At 38.1% G+C, this 25,173-nt stretch overlaps 1 protein-coding gene across 1 annotated transcript in view; it reads left to right on the forward strand.

Annotated features, from left to right (window-relative positions):
• Window positions 1–390: 390 nt before the first annotated feature.
• The window catches only part of Vom2r48 (vomeronasal 2 receptor, 48), a 40,981-nt gene continuing 16,198 nt past the window's right edge, over window positions 391–25,173 (forward strand). The window contains exons 1-2 of the mRNA NM_001099514.1: window positions 391–608; window positions 1,716–2,013. Of these exons, the coding sequence (NP_001092984.1) occupies window positions 391–608; window positions 1,716–2,013 (516 nt within the window). The remainder of the gene's footprint in view (window positions 609–1,715; window positions 2,014–25,173) is intronic.

The raw sequence follows: 25,173 nt of genomic DNA on the forward strand, positions 1-25,173 counted from the left end.
TGAAAAGTCTCAGCTCACAGAGTACATACCCCACAGATGTTTAAGCATACTTCATACTTGTTCTTAATTGTATGTTTTCCTGCTGAAAATCAGGATTCCCAGGTGCCAAGTGAGAGGTTCCTGAGCCCTTGGGGACTCACAGTGACTCTGTGAAGGGGACATAATCTAGGGCCAAGTAGAGGCAAAGAAGATTATACTCACAGGAAATAAAGGAGTGTTTGGATACTGGCAGGTCTGGATCAGGACAAAACAATGCTTAGTAACCTTGATCTACACTGACCAGACAGATTCGTATTTTATCAGTTTGTTGATGTGCTATCAGGATTCATTGGCTCAAGATTCTCAACTGAATAGATTCCTAAGTTTTATTAATTATTTATCAATGTTAGTATGAAATTACTCATCGTTTTCTCTCTCCTGATTGTTCTCATTGTATTCCAGGTACAAATTTCTTATGTCTCCTTAAATAATCCTGCTTCTCCTGGCTACTATCAAGATGGGGATTTTGTTATCGGAGGACTCTTTTCCCTTAGAATGACTACTGGAGACACTAGAAGTAAATTATTTGACTTTAAAGATGCAATCTATTTGCCAGAATATGTTTATGGGTAAGCATTTTTGCTTCTCTCTTTAAAAATATTGTTTCTGGATTTCATACCTATTAAACAATATATGTTGATCAAATCATCCTCTACCCATTCCACTGTAATGTTTAATGTCACTTATCTCTCAATTTCATAGAATTGCCTCTCTCTCTCTCTCTCTCTCTCTCTCTCTCTCTCTCTCCTGGATTCTCTCTTGCTCACACTTTTTAATACTGAATTAATTTAAGTATGCCAGTACTCCATGAGTTAGGACATCATCTAGTGTATTGGTAAGCTACTAGGGCAAACCTTTTAAGGAAACTCACTCCCTTCCCCAGTAGTCCAAACGTCAATAGCTCCACATTCATGTTCTCCATGTGTCCCTCTCCTTCTCGTGCTGAATTTTCTTAAATATGTAAGAAAACTTTGAAAATACTTTTCAGTTGAAGCAATTTTTCTTTGTTTTTATTAAGTGTATTGTACTGAGAATACAATATATATTTTTCCTGCTTTCATTCATTCAACACAATTTTTCAATTACCATAGTTGCTCAAGCACTATTTATTTTCCCAAGATTTTTCCTCGTTTTGAAGAGCACATGATATATACTAAGTTTTAATGCTTGCCATTTTCCACATGCTTTCCATCTCCATTTTAATTTCTCAGACAAATGTTGCACATTAAAAACTGAAAATTGTACATTATAAAAGTTTGTGGTGGTACAAACCTTTAATTCCAGAACTTGAGAAGCAGAGCCAGGAGGATCTTAGTGAGCCTGTGATCAACCTAGTCTACATAGTGAGTTTAAATACAGCCTGGGCCAAATAGGCAAGACTCTGTTTCAAATAAAAATTTTAAAAAATTGTGAAATTTTTAATAGGTTGGACTATAAATCTTTTTTAAGACTACTTCCTCTACATTTTTAATATAGATTATCCTGTTTGGTTCTCAGATTATTGTGTATATTCATTACATGACTTAGATTGTTAGAAATAAAATTCCAGAATTTAAGAGGGAGCATGGGAGCAGCTGCATGGAGAAATAAAAGGTTGGTAAATGGCGTGATTATATTTTATTAAAAATTAACAGTAAAAAAGAACAAAAAATTGTCTTTCCAATTTTTTCTACTAGATATCTCACTAAACATTATCAGCACATGTTGGCAATGATTTTTGCTATAGAAAAAATCAACAAGGACCCAAATATTCTATTCAATATGTCCCTTGGATTCTATCTCTTCAATGTTGACTTTATTGAGAAGAAGGCCATAGAGAGTTCTATGGCTTTGCTCTCAGGAGAGAGCCCCCCAGTTCCTAACTACAGCTGCAGGCCTGAGAAGACTGATAAGCTGGTTGCAGTGATAGGGGGCATTTCAACAGGAATATCAACTCAGATCTCCCGAGTTCTAAGTCTCTACAACATTCCACAGGTATGCAGAGAATTCTGGCTCCTAGGTTAAACATAATGCCATGTTAATAAACACTAAATAATTCAGTTCTTTATTGATGAGGTATGGAAATACTTTAAAAATTACTATCTAGTTTTTAAATTATACAGCATAATTTATTCCAAATGCACCCCTGTTTGTATTATAAATTCACTTTCAAAACCTTTAAATTGAAAAATTATAAAGACAACTGTAGGATGATGTCGTCACGCAGGTGAAGGCAGGTAGAAGATAGAACAAGGCCTGTCATTGGACAAGTAGGAAGGGTGGGAAGGAGAAAAGTTTTAGAGAGAAGAGACTGGAGTGAGGCTAGAGAGGCAGCGGAGAGAACACAGAGACACATGTTAAGATTCTTCTCTGCACCTTTACAGGTTTGTATGACTGTTCTTAAGGGAGGGATGTGTAAAGGGCTTTGTGCCTATGTAGGCAATGGTATATTATCAATTGGTTGTGAGTTAATTGTGTGGATGTGTTGTATATTGAGCATTTAACACATATATTTGGTTGTTGGGTACCAGTTTGCTGAGTAACGATTTCACTGGGTGTTGGGAGTGTGAAAGAGTTCATGACAGGAAACCGTGTTAGTCTGTAGAATGATTGGGGCTAACATGGTATGGGGCCATGCTAGCATGGCCCACAGAATGCTATGAGAATTGCAGGCGTGGTGGTAACACCCGGCAAGGGGATGGTGTATGAAAGCGGTAATAGAGAAACAGTTAGTGCATGCAGATCTTTAAAAGTGAGAACTCAAAAGGACCAGGATGAGAATCATTATTTATCGCTTTACAGCAGCAGAAAACCTGTATTTTATCACTCCAAGAAATTTTCCTTTGCCACGTACCATTGTTAATATCATTTTTTTTATTTGTATGCAGTTTTAGAGGACAACAAAACAAGAGAACTTTAAAAGTTCTACTCATGTGTTTTTACGTAATCAGGAATATTCCTGATTACTCTGGTACCAACCCAGATTTCCAAATCAAATTTATTTATTTATTTATTTATTTATTTATTTATTTACTTGTTTGTTTGTTTGTTTATTGAGGTTTCTGCAGTCATTTATATTTTAAACAAATTTCTTTCTTTCTTTCTTTCCTTTTTTATTAGATATATTTCTTTACTTACATTTCAACTGTTATTCCCTTTCCTGGTTTCCTGTCCATAAGCCTCCACTCCCCTACCCCTCTCCTGAGGGCATTCCCCCATCCATCCCCTTTACTGCTCCCCAACACATTCCCATGCACTGGGGGTCCAACCTTCGCAGGACAAAGGGCTTCCCCTTCCACTGGTGCCCAACAAGGCTATTCTCTGCTACATATGCATTTGGAGCCCTGGGTCAATCCATGTATAGTCTTTCAGTAGTGATTTAGTCCCTGGAAGTTCTGGTTGGTTGGCATTGTTCTTCTTATGGGGTTGCAAGCCCCTTCAGCTCTTTCAATCCTTTCTCTAATTCCTCCGAAGGATGTCCTGTTCTCAGTTCAGTGGTTTGCTGCTAGCATTGACCTCAGTATTGGACAGGCTCTGGATGTGTCTATCAGGAGACATCTCTATTCGTTCCCTTTCAGCATGCAATTTTTAACTTCATCGATCTTATCTAGTTTTGGTGTCTGTGTATATATGTGGGCCACATGTGGGGCAGGCTCTGAATGGCCATTCCTTGAGTCTCTGCTCTAAACTTTGCTTGCATATTCCATCCTGTAGATAATTTTCCCCTTTTTAAAAGAAGTGGGAGCATCTGCATTTCGGTCATCCTTCTTCTTGACCTTCCTGTGGTCTGTGGATCGCATCTTGGGTAATTCCAGTTTTTGGGCTAATATCAACTTATCAATGAGTACATACCAAGAGTGTTTTTCTGTAGATTGGGTTACATCACTCAGGATGATATTTTGTAGTTCATTCCACTTGCCTATATTTCATGAAGTCATTGTGTTTGACTGCTTAGTAGTACACCATTGTGTAGATGTACCACATTTTTTGAATCCATTCCTCTGTTGAAGGGCATCTGGGTTCTTTCCAGCTTCTGGCTATTATAAATAAGGCTGCTATAAACATAGTGGAGCATGTGTCTTTGTTGCATGTTGGAGAATCTTTGGGTATATGCCCAGGAGAAGTATAGCTGGGTCCTCAGTTAGTGGAATGTCCGATTTTCTGAGGAACCTCCAGACTGATTTCCAGAGTGTTTCTACCAGTTTCCAATCCCACTAAAAATGAAGGAGTGTTCCTCTTTCTCTACATCCTCACAAGTATCTGCTGTCACCTGAGATTATCTTAGTCATTCTGATTGGTGTAAGATTGAATCTCATGGTTGTTTTGATTTGCATTTCCCTGATGACTAAGGATGTTGAACATTTCTTTAGGTGCTTTTTGGGCATTTGATAATCCTCAGCTGAGAAAGTTTTGTTTAGCTCTGTTCCCCATTTTTAATAGAGTTATTTTGCTCTCTGGAGTCTAACTTCTTGAGTTCTTTGTATATTTTGTATATTAGCCCTCTATCAGATGTAGGGTTGGTACAGATCTGTTCCCAATATGTTGGTTACTGTTTTGTGTTAATGACAGTGTCATTTGCCTTACAGAACCTTTGCAGTTTTATGAGGTCCCATTTGTCGATCTTAGAGTATAAGCCATTGGTGTTTTCTTCAGGAAATTTTCTCCAGTGCCCATGTGTTCAAGACTCTTTTCCACTCTTTCTTCTACTAGTTTGAGTGTATCTGGTTTGATGTGGAGGTCCTTGATCCACTTGGACTTAAGCTTTCTACAGGGTGAAAAGAATGGTTCAATTTGCATTCTTCTATATGCTGGCTTCCAGTTGAACCAGAATTATTTGTTGAAAATGCTATCTTTCTTCATTGGATGGTTTTAGCTCCTTTGTCAAAGATCAAGTGACCATAGGTGTGTGAGTTCATTTCTGGGTCTTCAATTCTGTTCCACTGGTATATCTGCCTGTCTTTGCACCAATACCTTACAGTTTTGTTTCTTTTCTTTTCTTTTTTTTTTTTTTCGGAGCTGGGGACCGAACCCAGGCCTTGAGCTTGCTAGGCAAGCGCTGTACCACTGAGCTAAATCCCCAACCCCTATACCTTACAGTTTTTATGACTATTGTTCTGTAATACTGCATGAAGTCAGGGATGGTGATTTCCCCCAGATTTTCTTTTATTGTTGAGTATCATTTTTGCTATCCTGGGTTTTTTTTTATTCCAAATGAATTTGCAAATTGCTCTTTCCATCTCAATAAAGAATTGAGTAGGAATTTTGATGGGGATTGCATTGAATCTGTTGATTGCTTTTGGTAAAGTGGCCATCTTTACTATATTAATCCTGCCAATCCATGAGCATGGAAGATCTGTCCATCTTCTGAGATCTTTCTCAATTTCTTTCTTCAGAGACTTAAAGTTTTTGTCATACAGATCTTTCCCTTGCTTAGTTAAAGTCACACAAAGATATTTTATATTATTTGGTACTATCATGAAGGGTGTCATCTCTTTAATTTCTTTCTCAACCTGTTTATCCTTTTAGTAGAGGAAGGCTACTGATTTGTTTGAGTTAATAGGATATCCAGCCACCTTGCTGAAATTGTTTATCAGGCTTAATAGTTCTCTGGTGGAATTTTTGGGGTCACTTAAATACACTATTATAGCATCTGTAAATAGTGATATTTTGATTTCTTCCCTTCCAACTTGTATCATTTTGACCTACTTATGTTGTCTGATTTCTCTGGCTAATATATCAAAAACTATGTTGAACAAGAAGGTAGAGAGTGTGCGGCCTTGTCTAGTCCCTGATTTTAGTGGGATTGCTTCAAGTTTCTCTCCATTTAGTTTGATGTTGGCTATTGGTTTTCTGTATATTGCTTTTCCTATGTTTAGATATGGACCTTTAATTCCTGGTCTTTCAAGGACTTTTATCATGAAGGGCTGCTGAATTTTGTAAAATGCTTTCTCAGCATCTAATGAAATGATCATTTGGTTTTTATCTTTTAGTTTGTTTATATAGTGGATTACATTGATAGATTTCTGTATGTTAAACCATCCCTGCATCCATGGCATGAAGCCTACTCGATCATGATGGATGATCATTTTGTTGTTTTCTTGGATTCAGTTTGCGAGAATTTTAATGAGTACTTTTGCATTAATATTCATAAGGGAAATTGGTCTGAAGTTCTCTTTCTATGTTGGGTCTTTGTGTGGTTTTGGTATAAGAGTAATTGTGGCTTCATAAACGGAATTTGGTAGTGCTCCGTCTGTTCCTATTTTGTGGAATAGTTTAGAAAATATTGCTATGAGGTCTTCTATGAAGGCCTAATAGAATTCTGCACTGAACCCATTTGGTCCTGGGCTCTTTTAGGTTGGGAGACTTTTAATAAGTGCTTCTCTTTCTTTAGAAGTTATGGGGTTGTTTAGATAGTTTATTTGTTCCTGTCTTAACTTTGGTACCTGGTATCTGTCTAGAAAACTGTCCATTTCCTCCAGATTTTCCAATTTTGTTGAATGTAGGCATTTGTAGTAGGATTTGATGATTTGTTTTAATTTCTTTATATGCTGTTGTTATGTCTCTCTTTTTATTTCTGATTTTGTTAATTTGGATACACTTTCTGTGACCTCTGGTTAGTTTGGCTAAGGGTTTATCTATTTCAAAGAACCTGCTCCTGGTTTTGTTGATTCTTTGTATAGTCCTTTTTGTTTTTATTTGGTTGATTTCAGCTCTGAGTTTGATTATTTCCTGCCTTCTACTCCTCTTGGGTTTATATATTTCTTTTCATTCTAGAGCTTGTAGGTGTGTTGTCAAGCTGCTGACATATGCTGTCTACAATTTCTTTTTCCAGCACACAGAGCTGTGAGTTTTCCTCTTAGCAGAGCTTTCATTGTGTTCCATACATTTGGGTATGTTGTATCTTCATTTTTATTAAATTCTAGGAAGTCTTTAATTTCTTTCTTCATTTCTTCCTTGACTAAGGTATCATTGAGTAGAGCATTGTTCAACTTCCATATGTATGTGGGCTTTCTGTCATTATTTTTGTTATTGAAGACCAGTCTTAGTCCGTGGTGATCTGATATTATGCATAGGATTATTTCTCTCTTTGTGTATCTGTTGAGGCCTGTTTTGAACTGATTATATGGTCAATTTTAGAGAAGGTTCCATGAGGTGCTGTAAAAAAGTATAGCCTTTTGTTTTATGATGAAATATTCTATAAATATTTGTTAAATCCATTTTGTTCATAACTTCTGCTAGTTTCTCTATGCCTCTGTTTAATTTCTGTTTCCATGATCTGTCCATTGATGAGAGCGGGATGTTGATATCTCCTACTACGTTGTGTGAGGTACAATGTATGCTTTGTGCTTTAGTAAGGTTTTCTTTTGAATGTAGGTGCCCTTGCATTTGGAGCATAGATATTTAGGATTGAGAGTTCATCTTGCTGGACTTTTCCTTTGATGAATATGAAGTGTACTTCCTTATCTTTTTAAATGACTTTTAGTTGAAAATCAATTTTATTCGATATTTGAATGACAACTCCAGCTTTCTTCTTCAGGCCATTTACTTGGAAAGTTGTTTTCCAGTTATTTACTTTGAGGTAGTGTCTGTCTTTGTCTCTGAAGTATGTTTCCTGTATGCAGCAATATGCTGGGTCCTCTTTACATATCCAGTCTGTTAGTCTATGTCTTTTTATTAGGGAATTGAATCTGTTGATGTTGAGAGATGTTAAATAATAGTGATTGTTGCTTCCTGTTATTTTCGTTGTTAGAGGTGGAATTATGTTTGTGTGTCTCTTACTTTCACTGCAAGGAAATTATATTCTTGCTTTATGTACAATGTAGTTTCTCTCTTTCTGTTGGAGTTTTCCATCTACTATCTTTTGTAGGGCTGTATTTGTAGAAAGATATTGTTTAAATTTGCTTTTGTCATGGAATATCTTGCTTTCTCCATGTTAATTGAGAGTATTGCTGGATACAGTAACTTGGGCTGGCATTTGTGTTCTCTTAGGGTCTGAATTACATCTTTCCAGGATCTTCTGGCTTTCATAATCTCTGAAAAGTCTGGTGTAATTCTTATAGGTCTACCTTTATATGTCACTTCATCTTTTTTCCCTTACTGCTTTTAATATTCTTTTTTTTGTTTCATGCATTTGATGTTTTGACTCTTATGTGATGGGAGGAATTTCTCTTCTGGTCCAATCTATTTGGAGTTCTGTAGGCTTCTTGTATGTTTATGGGCATCTCTTTCTTTAGGTTAGAGACATTTTCTTCTATAATTTTGTTGAATATAATTACTGGCTCTTTGAGTTGGAAGTTCTCACTTTCTTCTATACCTATTATTCTTAGGTTTGATCTTCTATTTGTATCCTGGATTTCCCAGATGTTTTGGACTAGGAGCTTTTTGTGGTTTACATTATCTTTGAGGGTTGTGTCACTGTATTCTATGGTATCTTCTGCCCCTGAGATTTTTCTCTTCTATGTCTTGTATTCTGTTGGTGATGCTTGTATCTATGACTCCTTGTCTCTTCCTTAAGTTTTCTATATCCAGGGTTGTCTCCCATTGTGCTTTCCTTATTGTTTCTATTTTCATTTTAAATCCTGAATTGTTTTGTTCAATTCCTTCCCCAGTTTGTTTGTCTGTTTGTGTGTGTGTGTGTGTGTGTGTGTGTGTGTGTGTGTGTGTGTGTTTTCCTGTAATTCTTTCACAGATTTTTGTTCTCTAAGGGCTTCTACTTGTTTACTTGTGTTTTTCTGCATTTTTTAAAGGGAGTGCTTTATGTCTCTCTTAAAGTCCTCTATCTTTATCACAAAATGTGATTTTTAAATCTAAATCTTGCTTTTCTAGTGTGGTTGGATAGCCAGTATTTTCTTTGATGGGAGAACTGGGCTCTGATAGTGCCAAGTAGTCTTGGTTTCTCTTGCTTATGTTCCTGTGCTTGCCTCTAGTCATTGGGTTGTCTCTTGTGTTTGCTTGTTTTACTGTCTCTGAGAGTGACATAACCCTCCTGTATGACACTGTGCCAACACTCCTGTAGAATTGTTTTCCTGTTTTCTTTCAGCCTTTTCTGAGAACAGGTGCTCTGATTTCAGGTGTGTAGCTGCTCCTGGTGACTGTCTTCCAGCTCTAGGCGTGGGCAGGAATCAATGGGTCCTGTGCCTTATTGTTCCTAGCTCCTTGCACTCCGGGGCAACAGATGGCAGTAGGCAGTTCTCTCTTGGATCTGGACTGTGAGCAGAAGGTAGTCTCCTTTGACTTCTCAGGAATATCCAAACTTCTGAGGGTCCAGCTCTCTCCCCCATGAGATTTGGGTGCAGGGAGCTGTTTGGCCCTTTCAATTCAGTCCTGGGCACAAACCAGATCTGTGGGTACCAGTGGCTGACTGTTCCTATATTTCTGTGTGCAGAGGCACTGTGCAGTTTCCCCTGGGACCAGGGATGTGGGCAGAGGTGTGCAGAAGTGGCAGTCTGTCCTGTGGGCTCAGGATGTCTGAACTCCTGGGTGCTCAAATCTCTTCCCCACAGGATTTGACTCACACTTATTTATTTATTTATTTATTTATTTATTTATTTATTTATTTATTTATTACAAAGAACCATGTTTCAGACTTAGTCTATCAGGACATTTGGGCTTTTTCAATTTTCCTCTGTTGGAATGAAAGTTCTAATTTTTGTCTTTATTTAAAAATCTTTTTGTTGATCAGTAATGAGTTTTATAAACAATGCTACAGTAGTAGTATTTATAAGCCAAGTATATCTTATTTAGTAATTAACTTAAAAAGGGCTATTGAAATTATTAGTTTGAAAAAAATAGTTATCCACCATTAACTGTTTCCATGATATTATCAGTGATAGTAGTCCCATGCATGAGGATGCCAAGTTGATTTATTTTTATTTTTAATTTTCTTTTTTTTGTTTCTTTTTGAGACTGTTTCTCACTATGCAATCTTGGCTGGTCTTAAACTTCCTATGTATTCCAGAATAGCTTCACAGAGATCCTCCTGCCTCTGCTTTCCCAGGGCTGGGATTAAAGCCTACACTATTATGCCTGTCCATGTTTTTATGAGTTTCTATGAGTGAATTCAATTTTTCTTTTAATTATTTGACTCTGGACTCATGTTTATTATGACAATTATAATGAATACATTTTTTCATAAAAATGTGTATATAAGTGTATTTGTCTTATTTTGTCATGGATCCTCCTTCCTAACTCTCATAGTTTCCTGAATTCTCACCTAATAGCTTCTCATTTTGTTTTCTTGATATAGGATCCCTTTGTTTTGCAGCTTTTTCACTGTATGTAGCCCCTTGATCTGCTGAGTAGCCAGAGACCTTTCAGAAGATCCTGTCTAAGGCAATTTTTCAAACTTTTACATTTTCCAGTAATGTCTCTGAGATGATCAGAATGGGTTTTTTACACAGGGTAGAAAGACAGACAACTCCACTAAGTTTTCCACATGTAGCTAGATATTCAGTTTCCCTAGAATTTATGGAAGCAACTGTCTTTTCTCCAGTATATGTTTTTGATTATAGCTATATGAGTTTATTTATTGTTCTTCTGTTTGGTTTATGTAAAGGTTTATCTTATATCAACAACAGGCTGATGTGTTACTATGGTTCAGTAGCATAAGACGAGTTCTGGTATATGAATTGACCTGTATCAACCAATACCTCCACTATTAAGGATGGCTTTGTCCAATGGGGGTCTTTGTGTTTCCAAATAAATGTTAGAATTGCCATTGGTAGTTTTTTGATAGTGTCATAAGAAGGTTGATGACAATTATGCTTAATAATATGTCATTTTGAAATGTTGAGCCAATCTCTGTGTGTCCAAGTTCCTTCTGTCTTCTAGAGTTCTCTTCAATGTATTTAAAATCCTTCCACCTCTTTGCTTAGGGCATATTCACCCCTTTGCTTAGGGCTGCTTTATTTTTTATTACATTTTTTAATTACTCCCATGAGTTCTCCCAGTAATAAGCTATTAATGATATATAGGAAGCTACAAGTTTGGATGTTTATTTTGTGTTCTGTTACTTTGATGAAAGTATATATCAGGCCTGAGACTTTTCATACTTAAGCTCCTAGGAACACCCTGCAAGAAAACATTTAGACAAGCATATCACATGCAAACAGGGATGATTTACCATCTTCTTATCCTATCTGTAGGTGTTTTCTTACTATTTTGATTTTGCTAGGATTTCAAGCACTAAAAGTGAATGGCAAAACTGAGTACTCTCTAGACCTTTGCTGGTAGTTTTACTAGTAAACATTCTTTTTTCATTTGGCATTTTATCTAGGTCAGTATTGCTGTATTCAGTAGTTAAGGAATTATGATCTTTGGAGTGCTGCATTGCTTTTAGGGTTCATGTTTCCTTTGTCTCTGTGTTTGAGTTCGGTGTCTGCAGGCTTTGATATTCCTTTAGCCTTATTTGTATACCACCTTATTGATCCATATACTCCTTTTATTTACATGTATTTCATTACTGTTAATATTGTGTGTGTGTGTGTGTGTGTGTGAGAGAGAGAGAGAGAGAGAGAGAGGGAGGGAGAGAGAAGGAGGGAGGGAGGGAGAGAAAGAGAGAAAGAGAGAGAGATGAAGACAGATAGACAGACAGAGAGACAAAGACAGAGACAGAGGAAGAAGAATGCATAGATGTAATGAGTTCAGGACCGACAGAGGCTGGATGAGTTAGAATTCCCTGAGTTGGAGTCAGAGGTGGTAATGAACCACCTGACGCAGTTTCTGGGAATTGAACATGGGTCCTTAGAATTATTATTTTGTCATTATATGATTGAAGATTTTCATTATGGCCCAATTCACATGCACTTTCTTCTTACTTTCTGCTTCCTCATGCCTCTCAGATCCTCAAATCTTGCTGTTCTGCTCTCTGAACAAAACTTTTTCAGATTTAATTTAGTGTTTTATTACTGTCTCTTCTTATGATTTCTTTTACCATTCTACTGGGTCCCTTTGTCCCTTTCTCTCTCTCTCTCTCTCTCTCTCTCTCTCTCTCTCTCTCTCTCTCTCTCACACACACACACACACACACACACACACACACACACACACACAGCATTAAGTTCAGGTACCAAAGTGAAGGGGAAACACAAAGTATCTATCTGGTTTATTTTTCTTAATATATTTGCAGTTCCAGCCATCTTCCTCCAAATAAATTTATTCTTCAAGGCTACATATAATTCTGTTGTGCATAGGTATCATGTTTCTGTTCTAATCGATTGCTATTTATGGACATTTGGTTTGTTTTAGTATCTTTGTTAATGTGAATTGTGTAAAGAGCAAAGGCAATAATAAAAGTTGAATGTGCAGTTTCTCTTCCTTTGGCTTAGAGCATGGAATATCTATACCCAGGAATAGTAGATGTGAGTTGTTTGGTTGGTCTGTCCTTAGGGCTTGTGAAACTCTATGCTGGTTTTCATATTGTGTCAGTTTGCATTCCCTTTTTTAAATTTTATTTTCTTGGATATTTAATGAATTTACATTTCAAACGTTATCCCCCTTCTCCCCTTTCCCATACCCACTCCTCCTCTCTCTGCTTCTATGAGGATGCTCTGACTCCCACCCAACCAGTCCCAACTCAACACCCTAGCATTCCCCTACATTGGGGAAATGAGCCTTCAAAGGACCAATGGCTTTTCCTCCTACTGATGCTAGACAATGCCATCCTCTGCTACATATATGGCTGCAGTCATGTTTCCCTCCATGTGTACTCATTGGTTATGGGGTTAGTCCCTGGGAGTTCTGTAGGGTATGGGTATTGATACTGTTGTTCTTCTTATGGTGTTTCAAACCCTTCAGCTTCTTCAGTCTTTTCTCTAATTCTTCCATTGGGGTCCTCTAGTTCAGTCCAATGGTTAGCTGCAATCATCTTCATCTGTATCAGTAGAGCTCTGGCAGAGACTCTCTGAGGACACATATCTGGCTCCTGTCAGCAAGCACTTCTTGGCATCAGCAGTAGTGACTGGGTTTAGTGGATACATACATCCAGGTGGGGAAGTCTCTGGATGATATTTTCTTCAGACCCTGCTCTACTCTTTGTCCCTGTATTTCCTTCTGCGACTATTTTGTTCTCCCTTCTAAGAAAGACTGATAAATTCACATTTTACTCTTCCTTTTTCTTGAGTTTCATATGATCTATGGAATTTTTCTTAGGTAGTCAAAGCTTTTGGGCTAATATCCACTTATCAGTGAGTGTATATCATGTGTGTTCCTTTGTGACTGGGCTACCTCACTCAGGATGATATTTTCTAGTTCCATCCATTTGCCTAAACATTTCATGTAGTCATTGTTTTTAATAGCTGATTAGTACTCCATTGTGCAAATATACCACATTTTCTGTACCCATTCCTCTGTTGAAGGACATCTGGGCACTACCAGTTTCTAGCTGTTATAAATAAGGCTGCTATGAACATAGTGGAGCATGAGTCCCTGTTATACGTTGGAGCATCTTTTGGGTGTATGTCCAGGAGTGGATTATTTTCTGAGAAACTGCCAGACTGATTTCCAGAGTGGTTGTAGCAGCTTTCAATTCCACCAACAATGGAGGAGTGTGCCTATTTCTCCACATCCTCACCAGCATCTACTGTCATCTGAGTTTTTATCTTAACCATTCTGACTGGTGTGAGGTGGTATGTCAGGGTTGATATGATTTGCATTTTCCTGATGATTAAGGGTGTTGACTATTTCTTTAGTTACTTCTCAGTCCTCTATCAGATGTAGGATTGGTATAGATCCTTTCCCAGTCTGTTGGTGTTTTGTCGTAATGAGAGTGTTTTTTGTCTTACAGAATCTTTGCAGTTTTATGAGGTCCCATTTATCAATTCTTAATCTTAGAGCATGAGCCACTATTGTTTTGTTTGGGAAATTTTCCCCAGTACCCATGTGTTCGGGACTCTTTCCCACTTTTTCTTCTATTAGTTTGAGTGTACCTGGTTTGATGTTGAGGCCCTTGATTGGGTTTGGCCCTCTCATTTTGTCCTAGATTTCCTAGGTGTTTTTGGTTAGGAGCTTTTAGCTTTTTCATATTTCCTTTCATTATTGGGTCAATATTTTCTATGGTATATTTGCCCCAGAGATTCTGTCTTCTATCTCTTGTATTCTTATGGTGATGCTTGTACCTATGACTCCTGATCACTTTCCTAGGTTTTCCATCTTCAGGGTCAACAACCTTTTGAATTTCTTTATTGTTTCTAGTTCCATTTTAGACCCTGGATGGTATTGTTCACTTCTTTTACCTGTTAGATGTGTTTTCCTGTAATTGTTTAGTTGAGTTTTGTGTTTCCTCTATAAAGGCTTTTACTTCTTTACCTGTTTCCTCCTCTATTTCATTTTTTTCTCCATCTTTATTAAATTGGGTATTTCTTTTTTTTTTTTTTATTAACTTGAGTATTTCTTATATACATTTCGAGTGTTATTCCCTTTCCCGGTTTCCGGGCAAACATCCCCCTCCCCCCTCCCCTTCCTTATGGGTGTTCCCCTCCCAACCCTCCCCCCATTGCCGCCCTCCCCCCATAGACTAGTTCACTGTGGGTTCAGTCTTAGCAGGACCCAGGGCTTCAAATTGGGTATTTCTTATTTACATTTCAAATGTTATTCCCTTGCCTGGTTTCCAGGCCAACATCACCCTAACCTTTACCCCTCCCCTCCTATGTGGCTGATCCCCTCCCCATTCTCCCCCAATTACTGTCCTCCCCCCAACAATCCTGTTGACTGGGAGTCCAGCCTTGGAAGGGCCAAGGGCTTCCCCTTTCACTGGTGCCCCTACTATGCTATTCATTGCTACCTATGAATTTGGAGCCCAGGGTCAGTTCATGTATAGTCTTTCGGTAGTGGCTAAGTCCCTGGAAGCTGTAGTTGGTTGGCATTGCTGTTAATATGGGAATATGGGGTCTCAAGTCATCCATGTATGTTTTACTGTGATTGGGTTATCTCACTCAGGATATTTTCCAGTTCTTTCAGTCTTTTCTCTGTTTCCTTCAATGAGGGTCCCATTCTCAGTTCAGAAGTTTGTTGCTGGCATACGCATATGTATTTGCCATATTCTGGCTGTGTCTCTCAGGAGAGAAAACCTCTAGATACTGTCAGCCTGCAGTTCTTTGCTTCATCCATCTAACCTACTTTGGTAGCTGTATATGTATGGGCCACATGTGGGTCAGGCTCTGAAAAGGCATTCGTTCAATCTCTGTTCTAAAGCTTGCCTTCCTATCTATTCGTAAGGGTATTCTTGTTTCACTTTTAAAGAAGGAGTGCAGCATCCACATTTTCATCATCCTTCTTGAGTTTCATGTGTTCTATGCATCTAGGGTGATTCAAGCATTTGCACTAATATTCACCTACCAATGAGTGCATACCATGTATGTCTTACTGTGATTGGGTTACTCACTCACGATGATGTTTTCCAGTCCCATCCAATTTCATAAAGTCATTGTTTTTGATAGCTGAGTAGTATTCCATTGTGTAGATGTACCACATTTTCTGTATCCATTCCCCTGTTAAAGGGCATCTGGGTTCTTTCCAGCTTCTGGCTATTATAAATAAGACTGCTATGAACATAGTGGAGCATGTGCCTTTGTTGTATGTTGGAGCATCTTTTGGGTATATGCCCAAGAGAGGTATAGCTAGGTCCTCAGGTAGTGCAATGTCCAATTTTCTGAGGAACCTCCAGACTGATTTTCAGAATGGTTGTACCAGTCTGCAATCCCACTAACAATGGAGGAGTGTTCCTCTTTTTCCACATCCTTGCCACAACTGCTGTCGCTGGAGTTTTTGATCTTAGCCATTCTCACTGGTGTCAGGTGGAATCTCATGGTTGTTTTGACTTGCATTTCCCTTATGACTAAAGATGTTGAACATTTCTTTAGGTGCTTCTCAGACATTCGTTATTCCTCAGCTGTGAATTATTTGTTTAGTTCTGAACCACATTTTTAATAGGGTTATTTGTCTCCCTGCAGTCTAACTTTGTGAGTTCTTTGCATGTTTTGGACATAAGCCCTCTATCAGTTGTAGAATTGGTAAAGATCTTTTCCCAGTCTGTTGCTCTTTTGTCCTAACAACAGTGTCCTTTGCCATACAGAAGCTTTCTAGCTTTATGAGATCCCGTTTGTCAATTCCTGATCTTAGAGCATAAGCCATTGGTGTTTTGCTCATGAAATTTTCTCCACTGCCCATGTGTTATTAAAACTTCTGCACTTTTTCTTCTATTAATTTGAGTGTATCTGGTTTGATGTGGAGGTCTTTAAGGCGCTTGGACATAAGCTTTGGACAGGGTGATAAGAATGGATCGTTCTGCAATCTTCTACTTGCTGACCTCCAGCTGAACCAGCACCACTTGTTGAAAATGCTGTCTTTTTTCCATTTGATGGTTTTGACTCCTTTGTCAAAAATCTAGAGACCATAGCATGTGGTTTCATTTCTAGCTCTTCAATTCTTTTCCACTGGTCTGCTTGCCTGTCCCTGTACCAATACCATGCAGTTTTTATCACTATTGCTCCGTAATACTGCTTGAGTTCAAGGATAGAGATTCCCCCAGAAGTATTTTTATTGTTGAGGATAGTTTTAGCTATCCTGGGTTTTTTGTTATTTCAGATGAATTTGTAAATTGTTCTGTCTAGCTCTATGAAGAATTGGATTGGAATTTTGATAAGGATTGGATTGAATCTGTAGATCGCTTTTGGTAAAATGGCCATTTTTACTATATTAATCCTGCCAATCCATGAGCATGGGAGATCTTTCCATCTTCTGAGATTTTCTTCAATTTCTTTCTTCAGAGACTTGAAGTTCTTATCATACAGATCTTTCATTTTCTTGGTTAAAGTCACACCGATGTATTTTATATTATTTGGGACTAATACGAAGGGTCTCGTTTCCCTAATTTCTTGTTTCTCTTTTGTGTAGAGGAAGGCTACTGATTCATTTGAGTTAATTTTATACCCAACCACTTTGTTGAAGGTGTTTATGAGGTTTACTAGTTCTCTTGTGGAACTCTTGGGGTCACTTATATATACCATCATATCATCTGCAAATAGTGCATTTTGATTTCTTCCTTTCCAATCTCTATCCCTTTGATCTCCTTTCACTGTCTGATTGCTCTGGCAAGGATTTCAAGAACTATATTTCATAAGTACGGAAAGAGTGGGCAGCCTCGTCTAGTCCCTGATTTTAGTGGGATTGCTTCAAATTACTCTCCATTTAGTTTAATGTTGTCTACTGGTTTGCTGTATATGGCTTTTACTATGTGTAGGTATGGGCCTTGAATTCCTGTTCTTTCCAGGACTTTTATCATGGATGGGTGCTGAATTTCGTCAAATGCTTTCTCAACAAATAGTGAAATGATCATGTAGTTTTTATCTTTCAGTTTGTTGATATACTGGATTATGTTGATGGTTTTCTGTATATTAAGCCATCCCTGCATACCTGAGATGAAGCCTACTTGATCATGATGGATGATTGTTTTGATGTGTTCTTGGATTCAGTTTGCTAAAATTTTTTGAGTATTTTTGAGTCAATATTCATAAGGGAAATTGGTCTGAAGTTCTCTTTCTTTGTTGGGTCTTTGTGCGGTTTAGGTATAAGAGTAGTTGTGGTTTCATAGAAGGAATTTGGTAGCGCTCCGTCTGTTTCAATTTTGTGGAATAGTTTGGAAAGTATTGGTATGAGGACTTCTATGAAGATCTGATAGAATTCTCCACTGAACCCATCTGGACCTGTGCTCCTTTTCGTTGAGAGACTTTTAGTGACTGCTTCTATTTCTTTAGGAGTTATGGGGTTGTTTATATGGCTTATTTGTTCCTGTTTTAACTTTGGTAGCTGGAATTTGTCCACAAAAATTTCCATTTCCTGCAGATGTTCAAGTTTTGTTGAATATAGGCTTTTGTAGTAGGATCTGATGACTTTTTTAATTTCCTCTGATTCTGTTGTTATGTCCCCCTTTTCATTTCTGATTTTGTTAATTTGGACACACTCTCTGTGTCCTCTGGTTAATCTGGCTAAGGGTTTATCTATCTTCTTGATTTTCTCAAAGAACCAGATTTTGGTTCTGTTGATTCTTTGTACAATAGTTTTTGTTTTTACTTGATGGACTTCAGCTCTGAGTTTGATTATTTCCTGCCTTCTACTTCTGGGTGTATTTGCTTCTTTTTGTTCTAGAGCTTTTAGGTGTGCTGTCAAGCTGCTGATATATGCTCTCTCCTGTTTCTTTCTGCAGGTACCCACAGCTATGTTTTTTCCTCTTAGCACAGCTTTCATTGTGTCCCATAAGTTTGGGTATGTTGTACCTTCATTTTCATTAAATTCTAAGTCTTTAATTTCTTTCTTTATTTCTTCTTTGAACAGGTTATCAATGAGTAGAGCATTGTTCAAAATCCATGTATATGTGGGCGTTGTTTCCTTATTGTTATTGAAGACCAGCTTTAGCCTGTGGTGGTCTGATAGGACGCATGGGATTATTTCTATTTCTCTGTATCTGTTGAGGCCTGTTTTGTGGCCGATTACATGGTCAATTTTGAAGAAAGTACCATGAGGTGATGTGAAGAAGGTATAACCTTTTATTTTAGAATAGAATGTTCTATAAATATCTGTTAAGTCCATTTGGTTCATGACTTCTCTTAGTCTGTTTATGTCTCTTTAATTTCTCTTTCCATGATCTGTCCATTGATGAGAGTAGGGTGTTGAAATCTCCTACTAGTATTGTGTGAGGTGTACTGTGTGCTTTGAGCTTTAGTAAGGTTTTTTTTTTTTATGTATGTAGGTAACCTTGTATTTGGAGCATAGATGTTTAGGATTGAGAGTTCATCTTGGTGGCTTTTTCCTTTGATGAATATGCCATGTCCTTTTTTATATTTTTTGATGACTTTTGGTTGAAAAATCGATTTTTTTAGGTATTAGCATGACTATTTCAGCTTGCTTCTTCAGACCATTTTCTTGGAAAGTTGTTTTACTGCCTTTTACTCTGAGGTAGTGTCTGTCTTTTTCTCTCGGGTGTGTTTCCTGTAGGCAGCAAAATGCTGGGTCCTCATTACATATTGAGTTTGTTATTCTGTGTCTTTTTATTGGGGAATTGAGTCCATTGATGTTCAGAGATATTAAGAAATAGTGATTGTTCCTTCCTGTTATCTTTGTATTTTGTGGTGAGATTATATTTGTGTGCTTCTCTTCTCTTTGTTTTGTTCCAAAAAGATTAGTTTCTTCCTTTTTCCTGTGTGTAGCTTGCTTCCTTGTGTTGGGCTTTACCATTTATTATCCTTTGTAGGGCTGGATTTGTAGAAAGATATTGTCTAAATTTGCTTTTGTAATGGAATATCTTGGTTTCTCCATCTAAGATAATTAAGAGTTTTGCTGGATACAGTAACGTGGGCTGGCATTTGTGTTCTCTTAGGGTCTGTATGACATCTGTCCAGGATCTTCTGACTTTCATAGTGTCTGGTGAGAAGTCGCATGTAATTCTGATAGATCTGCCTTTGGATGTTACTTGACCTTTTTCCCTTACTGTTCTTAATATTCTTTCTTTGTTTTGTGGATTTGGTGTTTTGACTAGTATCTGACTGGAGGAGTATCTTTTCTAGTCCAATCTATTTGGAATTCTGTAGGCTTGTATGTTTATGTGCATCCCTTTCTTTAGGGTAGGCAAGTTTTCTTCTATGATTTTGTTGAAGATATTTCCTGGCCCTTTGAATTAGGAGTCTTTACTCTCTTCTCTACCTATTATCCTTAGGTTTGATCTTCTCATTGTGTCCTGGATTTCCTGTATGTTTTAGGCCAATAGCTTTTTTTTCATTTTACATTACCTTTGACAGTTGTATCGATGATTTCTATGGAATCTTCTGTTCCTGAGATTCTCTCTTCTATCTCTTGTAATCTCTTGGTGATGCTCGTATCTACAGTTCCTTGTCTCTTCCTTTGGTTTTCTATCTCGAGGGTTGTCTCCCTTTGTGCTTTCTTTATTGTTTCTATTTCCATTTTCAATTCCTTCACCTGTTTGATTGTGTTTTCCTGTAATTCTTTCAGGAATTTTTGTGTTTCCTCTCTAAGGGCTTCTACTTGTTTACTTGTGTTTTCCTGCATTTCTCTACAGGAGTTCTCTATGTCTTTCTTAAAGTCCTCCATCATCATGATCAAATGTGATTTTAAATCTAGATCTTGCTTTTCTGGTGTGTTTGGCTATTCAGTGTTTGCTTTTGTGGGAAAATTGGGCTCTGGTGATGCCATGTAGTCTTGGTTTCTGTTGCTTTGGTTCCTGTGCTTGCCTCTCGCCATCAGGTTGTCTCTGGTGTTACCTTGTTTTCCTATTTCTGACAGTGGCTTGACCTTCCTATAAGCCTGTGTGTCAGGAGTGCTGTAGACCTGTTTTCCCATTTTCTTTATGCCAGTTATGGAAACAGAGTGTTCTGCCTTCAGTCATATAGGAATTCCTGTCCACTGGCTTTCAGCCGTCCCTGTGGGCAGGAACCAGAAGGGCCGTCCCCTACTTCTCCTAGGTCCGTGTGAGCAAGGGACCCAGATGGCACTAGGTGTATTCCTCTAGATTCAGAAATGTGGGCAGAGAGTAGTCTCCTCTGGTTTCCCAGGTGTGTCAGCCCCTCTGAAAGTCTAGCTCTCCCTCCCATGGGATTTGGGTGCAGGGAGTTTTCTGACCGGGTCCTCTCAGATCCGGGTGCAGTCTGGACCACAGGGTTCCTGAAGCTTGACTCCTTTTAACTTCCCATGCCCAGAGGCACTATTCAGTGTCCTCTTGGGCCAAGGATGTGGGCAAAGGTGGGCAAAAGTGGCAATCTCTCCTGCCCTGCAGTCTCAGGATTACCCACACTTCTGGGTGATCAGGTCTCTCTCCCACGGGGTTTGGGAGCAGGGAACCATGGGCCGGGTCCTCTGTTTCTTTAATGGAGTTGTAAAGTCCTCTATCATCATCCTGAGATGTTATTTTAAATCCAAATCTTGCTTTTCTTGTGTACTGGGGTATTGAGTATTTGCTGTGGTGTGAGTACTGGGTTCTGATGATGCCAAGTAGTCTTGGTTTCTGTTGCTTAGGTTTTTGTACTTGCCTCTTGCCATCTGTCTATCTCTGATATTAGCTAGTCTCTCTGTCTCTGACTAGAGATTTTTCCTACTGTGGGCCTGTAAGCCTGTGGTTTTATGAGTGAGAGGGCTCCTGGGAGACCAACTCCCTCAGGGCAAGTTTTGTGTCTGAGAGCTGTGGGAAAACACCAGCTCTGGGCACAGATGGAGACCAGAATGATCCTATCCTAGACACAGTGTTCTCACACCCCTGGCATGTTTCTCCTTGAATAGTCAATGTGTAGAAATGGCATCCCACCTGTGGGCTGTGGGCTTAGGAAGGAGAGCAGTCCTTGAATACCAGCCCTCTGCAGACAGGTTTTGTGTCCAAGGGCTGTGGAACAGGTACAGCTTTGTGCACAGATGGAGATTGGAAGCCACTTTACATTCCTAATAGCAGGAATAACACTTCCTGTTTTCTTAATCCCACCATTTTATTTGGTTTAGTATGGTTTATTTTTTATGACTAATTTTGTGTACAAGTGTCTCTCCTGAATTCATGTTATGTGCAACACATGTGTACCTAGTGTCCAAGGAGAATGCCAGCATAAAGTGTTATATCTGGATGTGGAGTTATGTGTGATTGGAGGCTACTATAGGGGTGCTGTGAATAAAATCTAGGTCTTCTGTAGGGACAGTTCATGTTCTTAACTGCTGAGCTATCTTTCCAGCCTCTGCTACTTATTCCCATGATGAAAGCAGCTATGATTTAGGTAGCAGAGTCTTAACGTATTTGTAGTTTGAATTTTGCTGGTGGTTAAGGATATTCAACATTGTTAAAATAATTATTAAACCTTTGTGTTTCTTTCTTTCTGAGAGCTATCTGTTTAATTCATTAACTGGTTTATTAATTTAATGATTCATGTGTTTTTGAAATTCAAGTTTTGCTCATACTGTGGCCAGCTGGCTGGCTGTCTTTGGCCAATGTTAGCCAAGCACATAGACCCACACATCAATTTCAACCTACACACAAATCAGGAGTCTTTTTTTGTCATTTCTTTTAGTAATTCACTTGTTCACTTCTTAAGTGTAAACTGTGTAGCTTGAAGTGCTGTGTTGCGGGTCATGTTTTATACATTTTTCTTTTTCTTTATAATGCTGGCATTTTTGTTTGAGTTTTTCTGTGTAGAGCAAATAAACCATCTCTAGTCTATTAACATGAAATTCTAATATATGCAAATCATTCCAACTTTACATAAGACAGATAATCCTTTCTTTCTAATTCTTCTTTTTGTTAGCCTGAGTGCTCTATGTATGGTCTTGAACAGTTCTGTGTGTTGCATCCTCTGCCATGTTAAGTCCTACATCTTTCTTGCTTCACTTTTACATTTTCCAGAACTCATAGTTGAGTTGAAGAAAATTTACAAAGTTTGTTCACTGGTTGTTTTCATTTGACTGACTTGCATTTTTTATTTAATTATTATTTTCAGTTTTTTCATCCAAATTTTGAATTTTTCTCACAAAATGCCTATTTGCTAAGTTCTACTTAGATTCAGAATTGATTCTCTTACTGCATCTACCAGCTTATGTGAGCTCTGTTGTGATTATTTGAGATTATTCTACACAACAGAACGACTCTGACATCCAATATTATATTCTCTATCTATCTATGTATCTATGTATCTATCTATCTATCTATCTATCTATCTATCTATCTATCTGAGTTTTTCTCTCTCTGTGTGTCTGTTTTAGTGTTTATGCAAATATGTGTGCATGTGTGCACCTGAGCATGTAAGTGTATGAGTGTGTGCTTAAATGTATGCTTAAATTGTGTGTACATTTTATGTGCATGTGTGTGTGTGTGTGTGTGTGTGTGTGTGTGTGTGTTTGTCTATGTGTAGGTGATATGTGGCATCTGTGGTTTATGTCAGGACTGTTCAGGTAGGCTTATCATTATACCTAGAGGCCAGAAAGTATTCCTCCATCACTTTGTACACTGCTGCTTTGAAACAGGGTCTTTTACTGAAATGTAACTTAGAGATTTTTGAGCTGACTAATCAACAAATTCTTCAGATTTACCTGTCTGTTCCCTGCTATGTTGGTATACAAATACACAGCAATATCTAACTTTTTATGGGGATGCTGAGCATTCTAATGCATTCTCTTATGCTTGCTGAGTGAGCACTTCCAACCCACTTAGCCCTCCTCAGCCTCATAATTACACACACACACACACACACACACACACACACAGAGAGAGAGAGAGAGAGAGAGAGAGAGAGAGAGAGAGAGAGAGAGAGAGAGAGAGTTTTTCAGTCCTCCCAGGCTTTGGCCTTTCAGACTCCACACTTATTTTCTGATTCTGAGGTCAGGTCCTAATCAGCAAGACAGTGAAATAAATCATCCAGTCATAAACTGCCTGAGCCAAAACCACCTCCTACCTAACTCTTCAGTTTGTTGCCATCGTGACCTTCCATTTCCACACCTGTCTCTTGAGGCAGCCTCATCCATGCCTATTCAGGTGCCTTTGAACTCTGTGATTTGCTGTTACTACCCATTCTCAGCCTCCCATCGTAGGTCAGCATTAGAGAATCAGTTCTCTCCTGAGATGGCAGCCTACTAAAGCCTTTTGAGTCATGGGGAGTGACAAACTATAGCTCTTCTGTTTGGTCAGCCCATCTTCCTGGAGGAACAGATATCTAACAGAGAGCAACACCTGGATTGGAGACCTGACAGAAGCCTGGGCTTGTCCTGTCAGCAGGACAACAGGTCTCTCCACCTCAGATACTTGCTTTATCTTTTGGATGCATTTTTGCCATATTTCAAAAATGTAATTTTTAAATTTAAGGATAAACATTAGGACATAATGTTTTAAGTGGACATAATTATAAACTAGTTTCATGGGCTTCATGACCCCATTATCAGTGTTTAATAAGGTAAAAAATTGTATCAAGTTGTATCATCTACTTAAATTGATTATTTTGGGCATTTACTAAATATTGAGCAATTCTTTATCTACTGTTTCCCTCCTCAGTGTAATCATGCTTGCTTCATTTTGTGCTTTGTTCTTTCCTATTCCTCCTCCTTTGCCCCATCTACCTCTCTGTCTGAGACAATTAATATGTATTGAATATGTTTATGCAATTATCATAACTTTAGTTTCAATATTGGAATGTTCATTAAACATCCATATTCAGATGCCTGGGGAGAAGTCAGTGAATGGAGCCAGAGCATGAGTTGTGGATTAGAGCATAACTTAGTGGTTATAAGATTTTAGGCAATTATTTAGGAAATTTGTTTGGAAAGGAGGATCAAGTCCCAATATGAGCCATTGGATACTGGGATATTCTGATACCACCAGTGTAAACAGATACTGAATATTCAGCAAGGCAGATTGATAGTGTGGGCCAAACCTTTCAGTGCATTCCTTGACCAAAGAAAAAAATCCTGGAACTCATTCAGGAGCACATTTTCAAGAAATAGATTGTTTCATGTCAGTAAGTGAAGTGAATTTTAATAATTGGTATTTTTGTTTGGCACAATAATGATCTAGTCTGCTCCAAACCCGAGGAGAAGCCCTAAAGTGCATTGGAATGACAGTGTACTCATCTCAATTGAAATTTTCTGGTAAGAAGGATAGCAGTGTGGTGGGGTGGGAGGCAGTGCCCAGAGGTTACTCTTAAAGAGAAACTTTACAACATTCATTGTGGCAGATAGTGTTCTATCCTTAGCAAACCTATTTTAGGGTAGTTGACTACAGATTAAGCATTACATAAAGACGAAAATAGGAACTTCTAGGAAAATATAGGCTTCACTATTGGGTTTCAAAATGCTTCTTAGATTCTTTGTTACTGGTTAATCAGTTATGGATTTATGACTTCGACTAAAAAGGCCTTTAGTGTTAATGTTTCTCCACTTCCATATCAAGAGGAGGAAAGTTTTGGTATGGGAAGTAACAGATTTGCAAATGCTCTTGTTTGACTGGTATTACCTGAACTAAGAGGAGGTAGAAACTCCATGACCCTGTTTAATACATTTTATACAAATGAAAAGAAAAAAGATAAATTTCATGTAAGGACTAAAAAGTAATTGATGGGTTATAGGTAACAGATTATTATTTCTTAGCAAAGTTATTTAACTGTCTAACTTGTCCTAGAGTGCATTAAGCGA

The sequence above is a fragment of the Rattus norvegicus genome, chromosome 4, assembly GCF_036323735.1.
Source record: "Rattus norvegicus strain BN/NHsdMcwi chromosome 4, GRCr8, whole genome shotgun sequence".
Lineage (NCBI taxonomy): Eukaryota > Metazoa > Chordata > Mammalia > Rodentia > Muridae > Rattus > Rattus norvegicus.